The sequence below is a fragment of the Chenopodium quinoa genome, unplaced genomic scaffold (assembly GCF_001683475.1).
Source record: "Chenopodium quinoa cultivar QQ74 unplaced genomic scaffold, ASM168347v1, whole genome shotgun sequence".
Lineage (NCBI taxonomy): Eukaryota > Viridiplantae > Streptophyta > Magnoliopsida > Caryophyllales > Amaranthaceae > Chenopodium > Chenopodium quinoa.
Genome location: NW_018744348.1, coordinates 1 through 19,606, shown reverse-complemented (window position 1 = coordinate 19,606; position 19,606 = coordinate 1). Strand labels below are relative to the sequence as shown.

The following is a 19,606-nucleotide window of genomic DNA, read 5'->3' as shown; positions in this document are numbered from 1 at the left end:
AAAAAAACCTATGAAAAACAAATTATACTACACAAGCTAAGCGACACACGAAAATTCATGTGTGTGATTATATCAGGCTCGATTCTCCGGGGTTTTTTTTTCCAAATGGAAGGTTTTTTTTTCTTTACAAAAAACAAAATTGAGAGGGATATTTTGGGAAAGTGAAATTTATCACCCCAAAACCTCCTTTTAACTTTTTATATAGGATAGGATAAGCATAGCTAACAAAAAGTTTGATAAAAATATCCTTTAATTTTATCTTAATCGTTTTTCTCGTACACAATCAAAACAGTCATACTAAACCGAAAAAAAAAAAAAAAAAGTTCACAATTTTATCAAATTTGGGTGATGCAATTTCTTCTGTATCAAGTATCAATTACATATAAGGTAAATTTACATCTCTATATATCCGGAAAATAACAATGCAAATCTAAAATCAATTCAATTTCTTTTTTAATGAAATGCTTAATGATGATGGTTCTTCCCCAAAAAAAAGAAATAAAAAAAAACTTAATGATGATTATTTTTATTCAAGTTTCCATCTACATGGAATTGATGTTCTTTGTTTATTTTTTTTCACTCCCTTTTGGTGTGTTTGGTTATGATTTTTTTTCCTCTTATTTTATTGAATATTTACAAACAATGAGCTTTTACTAAAGTTTTGACTTCGACAATTGTTGCATTTGATTGTGGGTAGTGTATGTTTTCAAACATTCTTAAATATGGTGCTTAATTAATTTTTAGTTTTTGGTGTATAATTAATTATTAGTGTTTTTTCTTAACTTGATTATGAGCACTGACATAATTTCAATAATATATACTTTGTTCCTTTCAAAAAAAAAAAAAGTTGCATTGTTTAATCTATATAATTATTTAATATTGACTATTGTTTTTCTATATATCTATTACTATATGTGTTCTTATCTCTTAATTTATGAGATACAGGTTTAAATTATATGATCACTAATGACATCTATTCGCTCATTGGTATTTGTTGGTGGATTTACATGCAATGTAAACAACAAACTTTTATTAATTAGATGAGTTTCCATTTTATTTTATTATGACTATAGATCTATTCCTTTGTAAATTTGCAATGAGATCATATTAATTGTTTAAGAATATTTTTAGTGATTCTACTAATCATGTCTAATATTGGTTGGTAGGTCAATGAATTGTTACCTGGTTAACTCATTGCTTATTTGAAGGAATTAGTGTCTTGGGATTATGTAGTGACTTTTCTGTTTTGCATAAATAATTACTAACTACAAAATATTTATATGGAGAGAATGGAGTATATATTGCCACAAACCTTAATGTTAATTGATATGATTAAATTATTAGATTTGTTTTGTAATGTATGATACTTTTTAAAGTTGTACTATGATTAAACTTTTGTAGATAAAAATTACTACCCAAAATGGTGTTACAAGCTCAATAATTATACTTTAGCCCCTTTTTAGGACTAATTATACTTTTTATCTTGAATGACAACATTTCTTTTATTTCAATACCGAGTTTAAAATTTAATCCCTAATATTCTAATAATTATTGAGTATTACTCCATATATACTATGCCATTTCAAGTTTAAATTAGGGCCTATTCACATTTACTTAATTTCAGTTCAATTTAGTTCAGTTCAGCTCTAATCAGTTCAGTTCAGCTCCAATCAGTTCAGTTCTGCTCAACTCCTAATTTCCCTCTCTCATAAAATATTCATTTCAGCTCATTTCAGCTTCAATTAGTTCAATTCAGTTCAGCTTCAACCAGTTCAATTCAGTTCAGTTCAGTAAATGTGAACAAGCCCTTAGTATCTTGGGATTATGTTGTGACTTTAATTAGGCAGGATGACCCATGGGGATCTTCGACTTAATCTCAACATTTCTACCTTTTTATGCATAATATACTTAGTATGTTGAAAATACTGAATTAGACTCCAACAAATTGTAAATTATACTCCATAGTATGAATTTGCCACCTTGAAAATTGTATGTGCACGCATTGCGTGCGCTTCCGAGCTTGTTTTTTTTTTTTTTTTTTTTAATCGCAGCACTTTTTATAAGTGACAAATCGTTTATAATTGCAACACTTTCTTAAATGTTTTTGTAAGTTATAACAATTATAAACCCACTATTACCCCACTTACAATGTCTTGCAATTATAAATAATTAATTTAGGTCCCGTGCCGTGCACGGTAATTTTTTTAAAAAATTTTAAAAAACTAAAAAAAATCAATAAATATACACACTACTTTGATGTGAAATCTAATCAATAAATGAACAACTATTTTTTATTAGGGAAAAAATATGAATACTTCTTTGAAGTACATTAAAATATGTCGTAAATTATGTTAATACTATATGTAAGCCCGTGCGATGCACGGTTTTTAAATATTTCATTTTGTATATTTTTTTGTAATTTCTTAATATATTTTTTGTTTTTATTTGCTATTCTATTATTTTAACATTATATTAAGGAGAATTTTTTTTTTAATTTTTAAATTATTCTTATTCAAATTTAACGTATATAGAACTTGAATTTATAAATTGAAATAAATATTATCTCATTCATCGGATAGTTAGATAAAATCATTAAATCAAAATATATATTTTTTAATTTCTAATTACTTGTTAAAATAATATAAATCCTATTATCCTAATGTAAAAGATAATATAAAAGATAATTTTTGGTTTTTTTTTTCATAATTTAAATCTTAAATTACTATTTTTTGTTTTCAATTCTCAAATTTCATTTGTTAATTTTTTCTTAAATGGCAACTGAAAATTAAAATTCAAAATTAATATATAAATCTAATTTTTAATTGGTCGAAATATTACTTTTGCTTATGTGGCGTGCGATGCACAAATTTTTATATACGCTTTGTATATAAATATTTTTTTTGTGATATCTTAATTTTTTTCTTGCATTATAAGTTTTAAAATTTTGTATGAAAGTATCATATCATCAGATATTTACATAAAACCATTAACATCAAATGATAACTTATATTTTTTAAATATCAAAATATATTTTTTAGTTTTTTAAATAATATAAATCCTAATATCTAAAGATATTTTTTAGTTTTGTAACAAATAAAAATGATAAAATTTAGTGTTCTTAAATAATTAAAATCCTAATAAATTACTATTCGTCGTTTTAACCTACGTGGAAAAAATTTAAAATTTCATTCGTCGCTTTTGTTTAGGTGGCAAGTGATTTTTTTTAATTCTAAAATAAAATAGAATTCTAATTTTTAATTGGTCGAAAATATACCTTTTCTTATGTGGCACTCTCAATGCTCTCCAAAAATGCCTACTTTATTTATATATATTAGATTATCTATAATAGTCATAGATGTTTGTGTGGAAAGATATATCAAATCTTTTTTATTTAAAGTAATTATCTTTTTTAACTTATATAAGTAATTAAATAATTATTAAAAAAAAAAATGGCTAAGGACACACCAGGAGATGACATCTGTCATTGTTGGTGTGTCTTTTAGTATATAACTAGTTTAAATCCTGTGCAACGAACACACGGTTTTTACTTAATCAAATTATGAATTAGTGAATTATAATGTTAATACAACAATAATTTTTTTTTTTTTAAAATAATATTTTTAATTGAAACAAATACTTGAATTACTTTTCAAAAAAAACTTGAATTAATATTATATTGTTATCAAAAGTTATTGATTATTAAACATTAAAAAAAAACAAAAATTTAATGATTATAGTGTTTTATATGAGAATGCAATTTATAATTATAACCCATGCAATGTAGTTATATACCCATATGTCCCTATTTTGTTTGCATGTTTTGACCGACACGATATTTTATAGCATACTATAACTGGCACAATGTTTTACAAATTTAATTGACTAATATTTATGAAAATTAATAATCATGATTTTTTAATTTTGTTTTATATTTATGTTTATAGTTATAGAATTGTAATGTTATTACTTCGTATAATAGCTAAAGTATCAAATCCTGGTTAGAGCAAAAAAAACTTTCAAAGAAAAAATACGTTGTAGAATGATACGAAGTACAGGAGTAGTGGTTTCAAAAAAAAAAAAGTACGGGAGTAGTACATTTTATTATTCTAATATATTACCTTATTATGTGTTTGTTTATTATAGAAAAATACCTATTATAAAAAATATAAAAGATATGCATATAGAATATATTTCGTATATAGTTGCCAAATTGAAAGTTAAATATAATAGGATATATAAAATAATATTAATGAAGATTTTGTACAAAAAAAGAAAAAAAAAGTAGAAAGAAAAAAGTGGCGGGAAAATTTTTAATCGAAACATGACAAGTGTCATGTCAGATTCGCTTTTAGTATTATGTAATTGATTTATTGATTATTGATAATTAACACTTTTTACAACTATTATCTTGTACTCCCTTTATTTTTTAAGTGACCCATAGTGACATGTCAAAGTATTACTATAAAATACGAAAGAGTATGTCATTATTATCATGTACTCTATTTTTTTAGTGCCCCGAGTGACATGACATGCATGTCGATACAAAATTTTGAACAATAATATCTTAAATTATTAATTAATAACTATAAATTAGAATAATTGAATATTAATTCACAAACATTGGTTAAAATAAGGAGGAAGTATATGCCACTACATAGTATAGGTGCAGTAATGAGCAATTTCCCATAATAATGCTAGAATAAAAATAAATTTTCATTGTGCGTCGATTTGGAAACTTAGGGCCTGTTCTCATTGACTGAACTCAGCTGAACTGAACTAAATTGAACTGAGCTGAATTGAACTGAACTGAACTGAAATGAATATTTTATCAGAGAAGGAAATTAGGAGCTAAACTGAACTGAACTTAGCTGAACTGAACTGAGCTGAATAGAACTGAACTAAACTGAATTGAATTTCAACGTAAGAGAACATGCCCTAATTCCCTAGATAGATACCGTCCATTTAGGATCGGTGTTGGGTGTGATTTTTTATTTTTATTTTTTTTCACCTTAAAACCGCTTATGACAATAGAGGTTATAGCTTTAAAACCGCTACTATTATTAGCGGTTTCAGAAAAGAGACCGCCTATTTCAATAACAGGTCTCTTTTCTTCCTTAACCTTTATTTTTAAAAAAAGTAAGGAGGCAAAGAGACTTGTAAATAAAAAAGGAGGTCTCTTTTCTGAAAGCATGTCTTAGCCAATAACAGGAAAGAGAACGCCCACATTATTACTGTTAAGTTCAAAGAGACCTGATTTCATTAATAACGGATCTCTTTGCTTTTTTTTTAAAAAAAAAAAAAAAAAAAAAAAAAAACCGCTAATATTGCTAGCGGTTTTAATCCAAACCAAATACCAATCCTACATGGAATCACTATATATATCTGACCATTATTATCTAATTTCTAATAGTTAGTTTATTTTTGTATGATTGGACTCACGTGAGTCCGTTCTACACAATAATTTTCCATACTCTAAATGGGGTTAAGTGTTGTTATGAGTATAATCAAGTGGGCCATGTGCTTTAAATAAAGGTAATAGTAGAATTTCCACCATAAAAACCTTATAGTGTGTTGCAACTATAGTGATATTTACATTCTAGGAAAGTGTTGCAAGTATAAAAAAAAACGGAGAAAGTATTATTATTATAGATTCGATTGCGGTGGTGTAGTAAGGACGGTGTAGTAACCCAGGGACATTGTACTTGATGAAGACAAAGATGGTGATGGTGATTTTCTCTCTACTCTCACTCAAAGGTTTTTCAAATTGGTTTTCCGGTGAAAATTCCGGTCAAAATACAAACTAAACTTTGAGATCTACGAATTACAAAGGGAAAGAGGAGAGAATTTCAAAAAAAAAAAAAAAAATTCTGGCGAGAATTCCAGTGGAGATAGAGGGGAAAGAGGAAATAGATTATTTTTTTACACCTTGATAACAAAATAAAATACTGTCTAAATATTTGCATAAAAAATTAAAAATACATTTTTTTCCCTTAGGTATGGACTCTAGAAGCTCATATCTGGTAATGATCCATCACTCCTCCAAAGTAAGTTTTATGAGTAGTGCTAAAAGTCTCAATGGGGCACTTAAAAAAAAAAAAGGGTATTGTTATATGTAGCTCTAAGGCTATATATAAGCATTAAATACACTCTTGGAAATTGTATAAAATTAGGAATTTATGACAAAAACACGCATAAATCAGTGTAATTAGTATTTATATTTTTATGATTTCTTAACTTTTTACGATTTTCAAGTATAAATTTAATGCTTGTATGTAGCCTAAGGGTTATGTATAACATTTAAAAAATATATATATATATATATAACATCTCATGAATTTGAAAGAAATCATTAAATGAGCAAAAAAAAAAAAGTCTCAATGGGCACTTATAAAAGTCTCTCGTAATCATTTGCTTCTAGGGGTGTCAATCGGGTTTTCGGTTCAGTTTTGGTTCGGTTTATCTGTTTTCGGTTTGTAACGGGTCGATTTTTAACGGATTGGAATTATTAACGGGTCAGTTCGGGTCGGTTTTAAATAATTTCGGGTTGGGTCGGTTTGGTTTATTTTTATTACAGTTTCTTTTCGGGTCGGATTTTAATCGGGTCGGGTTATAATTGGTTCGGGTCATAATCGGTTCGGGTTAAATTCGATCAGTTTAAAAACTGGGTTTGTCAGTTTAAAGCGGGTTTTGGGTCAACACATATCGGGTCCTAATAATCGGGTCGGGTTGTAATCGGTTCAGGCTGTAATCGGTTCGAGTTGAACTTAGTCAGTTTAACAACTAGTTTTGCCAGTTTTAAACGGATTTCGTTAACATATATGGCCTAGTATATCCTCAATATTCTTTAATTAGTTATTCCAGTAGATCATACGGAGTATTAATTAGTTGTTTAACTTTATGTCCCTTTTTTGTATAATGATTTTAAGGACCAAATAATAATAAAAAATCTAGAGTTAGCTTTTGATTTAGAGTTTTGATTTTTTAATACAATATAGTGTTTCATAAACCATTACTCGTTAGGGGACGATAATATTATTGTAGCATAAGAGTTTCAATGACATCAAAATTCCAAACCTTTTCAATATAAATACTTTATAATTCAAATTAAACCCTTTTGTTTTACTATTGATAAAATGTGCCCAAAAAAAAAAAAAAAATTCTACGGTCATAACGGGTTACGGACTTATGGATTATAAACGGTTCGGTTATAATCGGTTACGGGTTGTAAACGGTTCGATCATAACTTATTACGGGTTATAAACGGTTCAATCCTAACCAGTTACATGTTGTAAACGATTTGGGTTTATCGGGTTTTTGTCGGGTTTAAACGGTTTCGGTTTACAATGGGTCAGGTTGCTATCGGGTTCAAAAGTACACGGTTCTGGTTATTCTCGGTTTCGGGTTGTATCAGTTCGGCTTGATATCAGGTACGGTTCATTAACGGTTCTCAAACATTCAGATCGGTTCAAATTCAGGTTTTAAAAAATCAGGTTGGGTCGGTTTACGATTTTAAAATAACAGGTTCTTAGCGGTTCGATTCCTTTTCGGAATAGTTCAAAACAGTTCGGATTCACCAGTTCGGGTCGGTTTTTGACAGCTCTATTTGCTTCAGTTAATGATGAGGTCATGGGTGGTTGTTGAATGTGAAATGATCTAGGTGTATTATCAAGGGACGTAAATATATCAGATAAAAGGGAGATATAAAAGAAAGAAGATATAAATATTTATGAGAAGAAACATTTATATATATATATATATAGAGTGTGGATCACGTGAAAACAAGATTAAAACTGAAAACTGAAAACATGCAATCTCTACCGTAGATTATGATCTATTACTCACCCCTCATCTAACGGTTCAGATTTTTCCCCCAAATTAAAGCAAAATGATAGCAATTTCTCTCTCCTCCTTCATTTGCACGTAACTTTTTCCTCCTCTATTTTCTCTCTCCTACTTTCTCTCTGCTACTTTCTCTCTCCTACTTTTCCAATTCTTCTACCAATTTCATGCTACTAATTCAAATCTAGCTTCAATTACTTTGATTTTCAGCAATTTCTTAGCTCTACAATCTATTATCAAGTAAGTTATTTGTGTTAATTTCGTTATTTTGCTTGATTTGAGTACTTAATTTCGTAATTTTTGTTTCACTTTTTCAACCAAATTTAACTCGTTTTTGCTAGATTTTGATTCATTTCATTGATTTTGAGTTTTGTTTTTTTTGGATTGAAATTGCAGTAAATCGTTGATTAAGCAGACGAGAACTCGAATCAAAGTTGTCCGACGAATGAAATGCGACGGAGAAGTTTTTGAGGAAAGACATTGCTGATCTGCTTGCTAATGACCTCGAGAAGAACGCTTATGGAAGAGTGAGTGTGTTTTTTCCGTTATTTTTTTAGCTTAACGATTTGAATTTTGATAATTGATGAATTTTTTTAATGTTTATTTGAATTTTTCCATTGTACATATGATGAAAAATGTTGGTGCATCAGAATATTGTATTGTCTTTGTTTATATTTTAATTTTGTCGATTAATTTTGACCGAAAAGCATGTTTGCTTGAATTTTGCGAGAGTTGAATTATTCATTTCTATTGAATTTGTAATTTGACTGTCAACATTTGAGGTGTTACTTAGGTCTAAAATTAATCTTCTAATGAGTAAATTAGGTTTGAGTAAATTAGAAAATCATAGGAGTACATGTTTTTATTTTCTTAGTCATAGGAGTATATGTTTAGAACTAATGGCAGAAGCTCCATTAGAAGCCTTGCCAATTTGCTAGAAGCGAGTTGAATACCCCTTAAGCTTCTTCATCCATTACAGGAGTATTGAACATGTTTTAAAGATTATGAACACCAGGGTTGCAAACTGGAAATTTCTCCTCGTTGTTTTGATACCTGTCTGATTTATTGAACTGTTCAACATGATATAGCGTTTAAGTTTGGTATGAAATTTCTGCAATTCTGTTATCTTAGGATTATTTGCTTAGGAATTAGGACTTGTTTAATATGTTTCTTCCGGATGTCAATTGATGGCCTTGTATTGGCACTTGGGGAATGGTTTATGATAGTGTATTGATGTTGTACTAGTACTTCTGCTCTGGCTCTTAGAATTCTTTTTTTTTTATCTATTGTTCAGTCATTTGCTGTACTGATTCCATCTTTTTCAATAATAGTGTGCCCGTTCAAGTGATATATGGCTTACGTTGTTGCTATATCTGTATTGACTAAGCCTTGAATAATGTCCAGCAGCTTATAGAATGTGTTTGATGCTTTGATATGTATGAATCACGTGTTGCATTTCTGCATTTTTCTGGTTTACACTTAATTGACATTTGATGCCTGAATTATATTACAATGTATAAATTTTCTGTGAGCTGTTAACTTTGTTCCATTCCAGCTATTAAAATTCTGTTGCTTTTTGTGTGTTATTGCCTTCTAAATTTTGGATTTTCTTACATTGGTAATGGTGATAGTTACATTGTGTTTTTGGCTTGTTGCTAATCAATCACCCTTTCATTATTTCAGTGCAAGTTCTGTGGCAGGGAGGGTACTATTACAATGTTACCAAAATCTGGCTGCTATCTAACAGGTGATGACTGACTGTGAAGCAGGAAAGTTTGTCCGTTTGATGAGCTTTGACTGTCGGGTTTGGAGCCAGTGGACTACTCCTTTGGTGGTGACAAGGAGGAGCAGCAGAAATTATCTTATGATAAGGAGCAGCAGGAGAAGTTATCTGATGACAAGGAGGCCGGAGAAGGAGAAGTTATCTGATGATAGTTACCTTACTTTTGTAAATAGTGACATCTATATAAATATGGTCAATGTTGTCAAAATTTATATAATTACCTTATTTTTATATATAGTGACCTTCGTTGTTTTTATATATAGTGGCCTCTGTATAAATGTGGTCAAAATTGATATAGTTACCTTATTTTTGTATATAGTGACCTTTATGTAAATATGCTCAAAATTGATATAGTTACCCTATTTTTGTATATAGTGACCTCTAAGTAAATATTCTAAAAATTGATATAGTTATCTTATTTTTGTATATAGTGACCTTTATGTAAATATGATCAAAATTTATATAGCTATCCTATTTTTGTATATAGTTACGTTATTTTTATATATAGTGACTTTATGTAAATATCGTCAATTTAGATAAAGTTACCTTATTTTAGCATGTAGTGACCTTTAAAACGTTGCGTTTGTCAAAAAAAAAAAAAAAAAAAAAAAAAACCTTTAAAACAGTTGAATTGATTATATGTAAGGTTGGAATGATCTTAGGGCTTTAGAACCGTCTGATCTTTTGTGCTAGTAATGAATGGCTAAGATTGCTTGTTTTTAGTTTTCACCATAAGCTCTGTTTTTAGCGGAACCTCCCCGTATATATATATATATATATATGGAAAAAAAAAAATTATGTGTCATACTTGTGGGTATGAACAAAACTAGGCTAGTTTTAAGGGGAGATTAGTGAATTAACAAAGAAAAGAGAGATTGTCCCACTAAAACAATAATTAATGGGTGATCGTGAAAGTCAAAATATCAATTCCCATTAAAATGAATAAAATAAGGGAATATAATAAACTTTTTTTTTTTGGTTTAACATAATTTATAGGACAACACCTTAAAAAAAAGGGGGGATGATTACATATGGTGTAGAATACAAAAAAATTAAGGATTTGAGTTTGTAAAGATTAAAGAATGTGGCTTTCAAAAGAAAATTCAGATAAGAGAAATACATCAAATCAATTAGTTGCAGTTGCAATAGACAGGGATAAAGGAAGTCAACATGCTCTTAAATGGGCAATTGATAATCTTCTTCAAAGAGGCCAAACTGTTGTTCTTGTTCATGTTAAAGTTAGGCCTTCTTATGGCTCTTCTCCCCATATTGTTATCCATGGTAAGTGTAACATTTTCGAAAATCAATGCATAATTTTAACCATGACTATTAGTAGTTTGCGAAGTTAATCACTACATGATTCTAATAATTTAGTTCTTTATTATCGATTGATAAATTTATGAAATGTCAACGTTCTGAATATATTTTTATTATGTACTATATTTGTCTATTGATAAAAATTGAATTGTACGGTCCACATTTTAAATATATATATTGATAATTTGAAAACATTTTGTATAAATCATCGTTTTGTATCTATGGTCTTTATATATTTCTACACTTGTGTAGGTAGACAATGGGATCAACAAACAAAGGATTTGTTCCTCCCCTTTCGTTGTTTTTGCACGAGGAAAGATGTAGGTACTTGCGCTCCATTCTTGCAATTAAACAACGAATAAGTAAAAAAAATGAAAAATCAATTCAAGATTTAGATGAAATTTATTTTTTTAGCGCGCATATGTAGGATCATCATATAAAATTTACATACTCGTACTATATTCATTTCACCTCAAGTACTTATCGGATACATATATGACACTCAATACATTTCATTTTTGAACTAAGAATATCATATATGCATAAGATGATTGTGTTTGACAATGCTGCTCAAACTTGATTCACAAACAAGCTTACAACTTAGGTGTTAATTTTATATATTTATTTTAATTTATTTGTAAAATAATTTTTATATTAGCTTTTTTTTTCTCTTAAATTTATTGAAAATTTTATGGATAGATACAATGTCGGGACATCGTGCTCGAAGATTCAGATGTTCAAAAGGCATTGATAGAGTTTGTCACTCAATCCGCAGTTGAAGTTTTGATCATGGGTGCTTCTTCTAGAAATTCGATCTTGAGGTTTGTATCGATCATTTTTAAAATAAAGAGTTTGAGATTAGTAAAGAACCTTAAAAACATTACCGATTAATCAAGAAAAATGGTATACACAACCGTGATGGTTATAATAATTAAGGATCTAAAAAAAATATTATGCGTAGTCAAACATTAATAGTGATTGACACATAATTTTGTCATACATTATTAAATTACTAGCATTAGATTATGAATATTTTCGTGCAGTATTAACAATTTTGTACAATATTAAAATGATGAATTGTTAAATTGTTTTGAAATTTCATCAGTATTTTTTTTCTTGGACTAACATTTATGTTTTCTAACATATATACATGAATTCTTAATGCTCATATAGCAAATTCACCAAGACAGATACTCCTACGGCAGTATCAAAAGGAGTACCAGAATTTTGTAGCGTTTATGTAATTTCAAAAGTAGGAAAAATCTCAAACACACGATCCGCTTCCCGTCCTCCCCCAATTGTTTCCCCTCTTCGAAATCAAATTATGAATCAGCCAACAAGTGCCCCGGTTACTCCTCCTCGTGGTAAAATAAAAAGTTTCTTTTTTCGTAAATTTCCTATACTTCCTTCATTCTTTAAAAAATTTAGAAAACTTTCCTATTTAATAATTTGCAAAATAATAAAGAGAATACTTTTGTTGTAAATATAATGTGGACTCACCAATATCGTTACCATTGACCAGGGTCTGAAAAAAACAACACCATCCGGGTCGCCATTTAATGGATTTGAAGACATTGATTTTAAGTAAGTGCTACGTCTAGCTAAAATTTCATATGACAAATTAAATTTAGCACACATTGCCCTAGGTTTTTGTACAATATGACCTTGTTATATTAAAAATTCGTTCAATTTTGAGAGAAGATTTTCCTAACAGTTATAAGATATTTTTCTACAGATCGACCTTCACTCGAGGGGGTAGACATCCACATGTTAGATCTTACGGTGACATCCTATCGGACAACGATATCTCATTCGTAAGCTCGGGAAGGGCTAGTGTTGATCGCACGCTTCCTTCGACCTATGATGTTTTTGAAGAAAGGAGGAGCACTAGTACTAATAGACTATCATCAAGTTCTGAAAATGATTATATGAATGAAACACCCCAACGAAGGTCCTTTGCGGACACTACTCCTTTGTCTAGCCCTCCTCCTAATTTTTCTAATTACTCTTTTCATGACAATTCTAACTCGAATTGGTCATCGAACACGCAATCTCAATCAATGGTAAGTAGTTTAAAACCTATCATTTTTTACTAATTAAGTTCGGCCATGAAAAGAGATATGACATTACTAGAAAAGAACAGAGGAAGTATGTGATTTGAAAACGGGATTTAAAATGCATGCGTTGATTTAAATATTTGTTACAAGTTAGATGAGTAATTAATTAGTGTTCAAATTTCCCTAATGCATACATTCTAAAAAAAAAATTATAAGAAACAATCCATAATTAATGATTCTTCTTTTCAAATTATAGGATGATGTAGAAGCTCAAATGAGAAAGCTAAAGATGGAGTTAGCGCAAACAATGAATATGTACAGCAGTGTTTGCAAAGAAGCACTTACAGCAAAACAAAAGGTTTTCCTCTTTTCCTATATCTATCCTAAATGAATATCTCAAAGATTGTTTATACTTCCCGACTAGTTAGCATTACGTAATACGTACTTCTTCCGTTTCTTAATATTTGCAGCACAATTTCATCTAAAAATTAAAAAATGCACTTGTATGTAGTAGTAGGTGATTAAAAAAGGTAAATGAACGATTTTATCAAAATGATTATTAACATTGACAACAAAAAAGGGTTAATTAGTTATCAAATCTCTCCTTCGTCGTGTGTGTCATAAAGGTGTGTTACAAGTAAAAGAAAACTAAGGATATATATTTAGGAACTTGAACCCTGGTTTGACCAAATATTTGTGTCATGCAACTTTTTATCGCCTTTTTTTTTAACTTTTGGCTATTTTTAACACTTTTGATAAAAACAAGTTCTATAAGAATTTGGTTTATAGATTAGTGCCTTAGTGGAAGTATGTAAAAATAATATCAATATCAAAATCAAAATCTTTGATATATGATTGCTTGAAATTATTAAAAACATTTTAAATGAAGGAACTCTTCTTCAATTATAGGCCCTTGATCTCCAACGGTGGAAAGTAGAAGAAGAGCGTAGAATGGATGAAGCTCAAGATTCGGAAGAATCGACACAAACATCATTCATAGAGAAGAATAAAGCTAAATCAAAGGCATCCATTGAGGCATCGGAAGCACATAAAAGACTACTCGAACTCGAGGCACAAAAAAGGATCAGTGCCGAAATGAAAGCACTTAAGGAAGTTGATGAAAAGAACAAGGATGTGGATCGTATAACCACTGCTATAAGGTATAGGAAGTATACAATAGAAGAGATAGAAGTAGCTACCGAATACTTCGCCGAAGCACGAAAGATTGGTGAAGGGGGATATGGCCCGGTGTTTCGATGTCACTTAGATCACACAGTAGTTGCTGTTAAAGTGTTACGTCCTGATGCTGCTCAAGGAAGATCTCAATTTCAACAAGAGGTTTACTACTAAACCCTAATTTTTACAAATAATTTAGCGAACTTTTCATTTTTTTTTGTTTTACAGGCTCTGATGCCATGTTAAATGACCAATTCAACTAAAAAACAGAAGATTGGTTTATATACTTTATATCAAGTCGAGTGGAATACAATTTATGATTTTTTTTGCGGACATACTTTTAATTTATTAATAAATTATTACTTCACCATATTAATTTTGTTTGTGACAATGTTTTTTTTTTTTTTTTTGTAGGTTGAAGTTCTTAGCTGCATAAGACACCCTAACATGGTTCTTCTATTGGGGGCTTGCCCAGAGTATGGATGTTTAGTTTATGAATATATGCACAATGGGAGCCTCGAGGATCGTCTATTCCGTCGAGGTCAGACTATGGCACTCAGTTGGCAACATAGGTTCCGTATTGCAGCGGAAATTGCCACAGGCCTCTTATTCCTACACCAAACGAAGCCTGAGCCCTTGGTGCATCGAGACTTGAAACCAGCCAATATACTCCTAGATCGCAACTTAGTTGCCAAGATTAGTGATGTAGGCTTAGCTAGGCTAGTTCCCCCAAGTGTAGCCGACGAGGTTACACAATATAGGATGACCTCCACAGCTGGTACTTTTTGCTACATTGACCCTGAATATCAACAAACAGGTATGCTAGGTTTTAATCCTTAGAAACTGTCACTTTTTTTTTATCCTATAGAGAATTTCTTATTAGGCGCTCTTATTTTCACTTATTTTTTGAAAAAACGAGTTTAAATAAGTTCAGTTAAGATATTTAGATATGTTTAGGAAAAATAAGTTCTGATACAATTTATAAGAGTTGCAGTTCAATTTAAAACTAAAATGTGTATTGATAAGTAAGCTCGCTAAGGTCTAATATGTATTGATAAGTTTAGATTAGACAAGACAAGTTCATGTAAGTAAAAAGCAGGTGATTTAAGCACAACTTTAGCAGGGGGTTGCAACATGAAATCATATTAGATATCGATTGATAGACCTTCTCTAGGAATTACAATTTATATGTTGCAATTTAATTAATGTGATTACATTGTTGTTGTTGTTATTGTTATAGGTATGCTTGGTGTGAAATCAGATGTGTACTCCCTAGGCATAATACTATTACAACTGATAACGGCGAAATCACCAATGGGCTTAACACACCATGTTGAGAGAGCAATTGAGAAAGGAACATTCAAGGATATTTTGGACAAAGAAGTTACAGATTGGCCTATTGAAGAGGCTTTAAAATTTGCAAAACTATCACTTCAATGTGCTGAGCTAAGGAGGAGAGATAGGCCTGACCTTGGAACGATTGTGTTGCCTCAACTTTGCTTCTTAAGAAATATGGCAGAGGAGAGTTTGGATGCTATGACATTTCGCGACACATATGGATCTTACAATCCTAAATCATCTAATAGCCAAGTCTCTGTAAGTCCACGTATTTAGACTCTTGCTTGCTTGAATTTTTAGAAGTTATGATAAAAGTCAAAGCGTGTCACCAATGCCTTTAATCTTTTGACAATTGTGTTTTAAATGTGCAGGATTCATTGAGTAGTGCACCTTCTCATGAAAGTTGGAAGAGCTCGACTTTTAGTGGAGAGTAACAAATACATGTTTTATAGCATATGAGGGGGAGAAAAGAAAATTTTAGGCTCTATTCCAAACTAGCTTTTGAAGTAGAGATTAGTGTTTTGACGAGATCAAATCTCTAGTTGGAAAAAAAAAATGATAGATTTATGTTTTGATAAAGAAAACCTAATCTTCATAGTTGGAAACAATAATAAGTGGGTAAATGGCAAAGATGATCCACATACAAATCCAAGTGGTGCATAATTTTGTACAACAAATTATGAAATTGTAATTATTAATTAGGAAAATTTTCAATCAATACATAATTATACAAGTTTGTAAGCACAATTAAACTTGTATTTTTGTACAAGAGGTAAACTCTTGTTGTATAGACAGTTTCTTTTTGATCAATTAAAAAAGAGTTTTTTTAAATTTAATTCTGTAAACTTTAACAAGTGTTAACACATAGTAACACATATTAGAGGAAGTTGTTCGATTATTCTTTGCGATTATCTTCAAATTCAAAGCACTCTTAAAAACAAAAGGATTTTAATTTGATCTTATTACATAAATAAAGCAATTTACTCGTAAAAGCCTATAATGTAGGAATGAAATTGACAACTATATTAATCAATTATCAAGGAATTGGAACTTCTTTTGATTATAACCCTAAAGATACACTCTACTTTATAGACTAAAACTATGGACAAACAAATAAAACATGCCCGTGATCGGAAGCCAAAAATAGGGACGGGCGACTAATGATGATTAAAAAGAATCAGAACCATCTAACACTAATTTGCTCAACATAGCACATGACTACAGCCCCTCGCGATGCTGCTTTGATTGTACATCTTACTGCGCAGCTTAACATACTATATCCGGGCTGTTATGTAAGTGTATCAGCTCTTTGAAGCCGATGATTGCTGCTGAATTGCCTGAAAGCTAAATACTAATCAAAAAGTATCAAGCTTTTAGAAGGTATGTCTGTATAGTAGCATGTTGCCCCGGCAACATCCTAAATGTCATCGACAGCTTCTTCTTCTTCCAAGCGCTTTTTACCCTTTGGTCGACCAGATCTTTTAACATCCGGTCCATTAAGTAACAACAAAGCTTTCTCCATATCAATATCATTAGCGATCACACTCTGCATTAATGAAGGAAAGCAGACTGATCCATCAGCCACTAAAGCAATGAGCCAACAAGGAGACTAATTTTTTCTGTATTATTATTCTGTATTGTTTCTTAGATAATCAAAGTCTGAGATTTGCTTTAGCCAATGAAATTCATTATTATTAATCTTAGGTACCAAGTAAAAAGACACTCAACAGCACCAACAGCACCAACAATAACAATAAACACATTATGGTGAACAGAAAAGGCTCGTATCTATATGCTTCATACCCAAGAGGAAGATCTTCTAAAATGTCAAATGGCATCACATGAACTAGTTGACTAATGTCTTATAATAATCCATGATAGCAAGAAACATTTCAGAACATGCATCTAAAGCAGGATAACCAGTTACTGTAGTACTTGGTAAAAAAAATAGGATCAAAGACAAACCTTTGGCACAGGAGCTATGTTACGTCGATGCCTTATGGTAAATCCTGTTTTTGAGATCTTTATTTGTATTGGCAGGCCATCTACAGGATGATTTCCCTGGAAGCAATATTCACAAAATACACAGTTTAAGGGGCTAAAAAAGGTAAAGGTCAAAGTGCATGTATAAAAAATTAAAAGTGTTAAAATATAAGTAAATGAATAGAGATATACCAGTGTAATAGGGTAACGAAGCAAATCGATAGCATGTTCCAGCGTTATCGAGCCCAAATCCTTGATCTGAAAGGATCCCAAATTAAAAGCAGTCTAGGAACTTTTTAAAAAAAAAATTATTTCTGAATAATATCAAATACACAAACTATAGCATGCTGAATACTCAATCACCATCGTAGTAAATCAAGAAATTGCATAGCTAATCAACAAGAAAAGGAATTCTATTGATTGGGAAAAAAGAGCTTTACAGCAAACGGGAAGGAATTTGATTGTCCTCCATCTAAGAAGCAAAATACAGAGCACACAAGTCACGGCAAGTGATTATTGCACTAAAAATAGCACATGATTAACAGTTATTCGGGACAGTCCTCACAAAGTCACAAGTATCCAACTCAGCTATTTTATGAACTAGAGCATATCCATGCTAAAGGACAGGGTATATTAATTGTATACACTGTCCTCCCACGACTTCTGTTGAAATCATTATTATCCCAACACTCCCCCTTCATTACCGATGCATCCTCTGATAGAAGCCTCACATGCCCTAACTAAGTAGCCAATTCTCCTTCTCTTATTACCCTTAACATCCAGAACTCCAAATTTCTACATTCAGAGATTATCCATCTCTACATTCATCTTCTCTATGCTCCAACCTAAATGCCCAACATTCTGATCTGTATTGTAATGCCAGTCTAATGGAAGCACTGCTATAAAGTCAATGGAGAATAAAGTCGCCTCAGGCTGTTTTAATGTATCCACTCATCATACAAAGTTGGAAAGCAAGAGGAAAAATAGGAGGTGATTGCAAAAAATTATGCAGGTCATAATCTCTTCTTGAACAGCATATTTCTCCTTCTCACAATTACACAAATAGAGGAGGGAAAAGGGCTCAATTCTAGTTCAGCCTTCATGTATTTCTTCTCGTTAATTCTTATTACTTCAGATACTTTAATTATGGCCCTTTGCAGCAAATGCAAGTTTCAGTGGAAATTCTTTTGGGGGCAGACATGATCAAAAAAAAATTGTAAGCCAAATTCAAGATGAAATAAAACCATTCAACCTGACTACCAGATGATTGTCAGAGGCGCTCGCCAAAGTCACTGTACTAGATTAGATCAATGAGTTTGGAATGAAAAATATAAAATAAATCATATTTAAACAGGAACAGTAACATTCAAATGATTCTGATAAAAATTCAAACAATCACACTGATTGGATCTTGTCAATTTCATTTTGTTTCAAAAGAAGAGGGAAAAAAAAAAAAAGAAAAGAAGAAGAAGAGGCTTATCTTGTTTATACCATAATAAACATCTACTCTTGATACTCATTAAAGCTTAATGTTATTGCCAGAAATTATTAGATCCCAATACTATCCAGCAGGTAGCCAATCTTTTTCTTTTTTCACCCCTATTTTCATACTTCTCAATTTCTCCTCTGCCTTCCCCTAACATTGACCTCATTGTCATGAGATTATTTTGAATTTCAAGCATAGTAAGGAAAATAACTCAGCCACATAGATTAACCTGAGGCCTACAGCCTATGCGGGATTAAATTCTATGGTCAATAGTAAAGTCTCCTTTGGTATAATATCAATGCTGACTTAGAGCCTAATTTTCTTAACTAACTGAAATAATGTGTTGTATACATGTGCCCATTCCATTCCAAAGTCATTATTACACATGGAATAATAACATAGCATTGGACATATCTCATAAGAAAAGGCATTAAATGAACTAACCAGAGATACAGATGCTCGTTTGGGCAGATATCCTTTTCTATCTTCACCAAGCTGCACATAAGACCCATAAGGGCCTCCCTTCAAAAGGACCTGCAAAAACAAATACCATATTTGAATAAATTAATAAATAATGACAATTCACGTGGTGGCAGCTGGGGGGGAGGGGGAGGAAGAAAGAAGCTG

General features: G+C 30.8%; 2 protein-coding genes and 1 long non-coding RNA gene across 3 annotated transcripts; 2 read left to right on the top strand and 1 right to left on the bottom strand.

The window, feature by feature from the left end:
* Positions 1–7,761: 7,761 nt before the first annotated feature.
* LOC110696316 lies at positions 7,762–9,862 on the top strand. Its single transcript, XR_002506266.1, has 3 exons — positions 7,762–8,079; positions 8,236–8,366; positions 9,523–9,862. It is a non-coding gene; the product is annotated as an uncharacterized LOC110696316 (long non-coding RNA).
* A 790-nt stretch (positions 9,863–10,652) lies between these two features.
* LOC110696315 (U-box domain-containing protein 52-like) lies at positions 10,653–15,981 on the top strand. Its single transcript, XM_021873609.1, has 11 exons — positions 10,653–10,903; positions 11,192–11,259; positions 11,639–11,760; positions 12,113–12,308; positions 12,459–12,523; positions 12,675–13,002; positions 13,253–13,354; positions 13,906–14,334; positions 14,587–14,989; positions 15,413–15,768; positions 15,882–15,981. The coding sequence occupies exons 1-11, from the start codon at positions 10,705–10,707 to the stop codon at positions 15,942–15,944; spliced, it is 2,331 nt and encodes a 776-aa protein (XP_021729301.1). The 5' UTR covers positions 10,653–10,704; the 3' UTR covers positions 15,945–15,981.
* Positions 15,982–16,418: 437 nt separating this feature from the next.
* On the bottom strand, positions 16,419–19,513 carry LOC110696314 (DNA topoisomerase 1-like; the record flags this gene model as incomplete). Its single annotated transcript, XM_021873608.1, has 4 exons — positions 16,419–17,056; positions 17,476–17,571; positions 17,686–17,751; positions 19,424–19,513. Coding segments are annotated over 4 exons (381 nt in total), but the record flags the coding sequence as incomplete, so codon positions are not given.
* Positions 19,514–19,606: the final 93 nt, after the last annotated feature.

Coding starts and splice junctions, on each gene's coding strand:
- LOC110696315 (XM_021873609.1), top strand. CDS start 10,705: ATGTGGCTTTCAAAAGAAAATTCAGATAAGAGAAATACATCAAATCAA. Junction 11,260..11,638: donor GTTTTTGCACGAGGAAAGAT/GTAGGTACTTGC, acceptor TTTTATGGATAG/ATACAATGTCGGGACATCGT. Junction 12,309..12,458: donor TTACTCCTCCTCGTGGTAAA/ATAAAAAGTTTC, acceptor GTTACCATTGAC/CAGGGTCTGAAAAAAACAAC.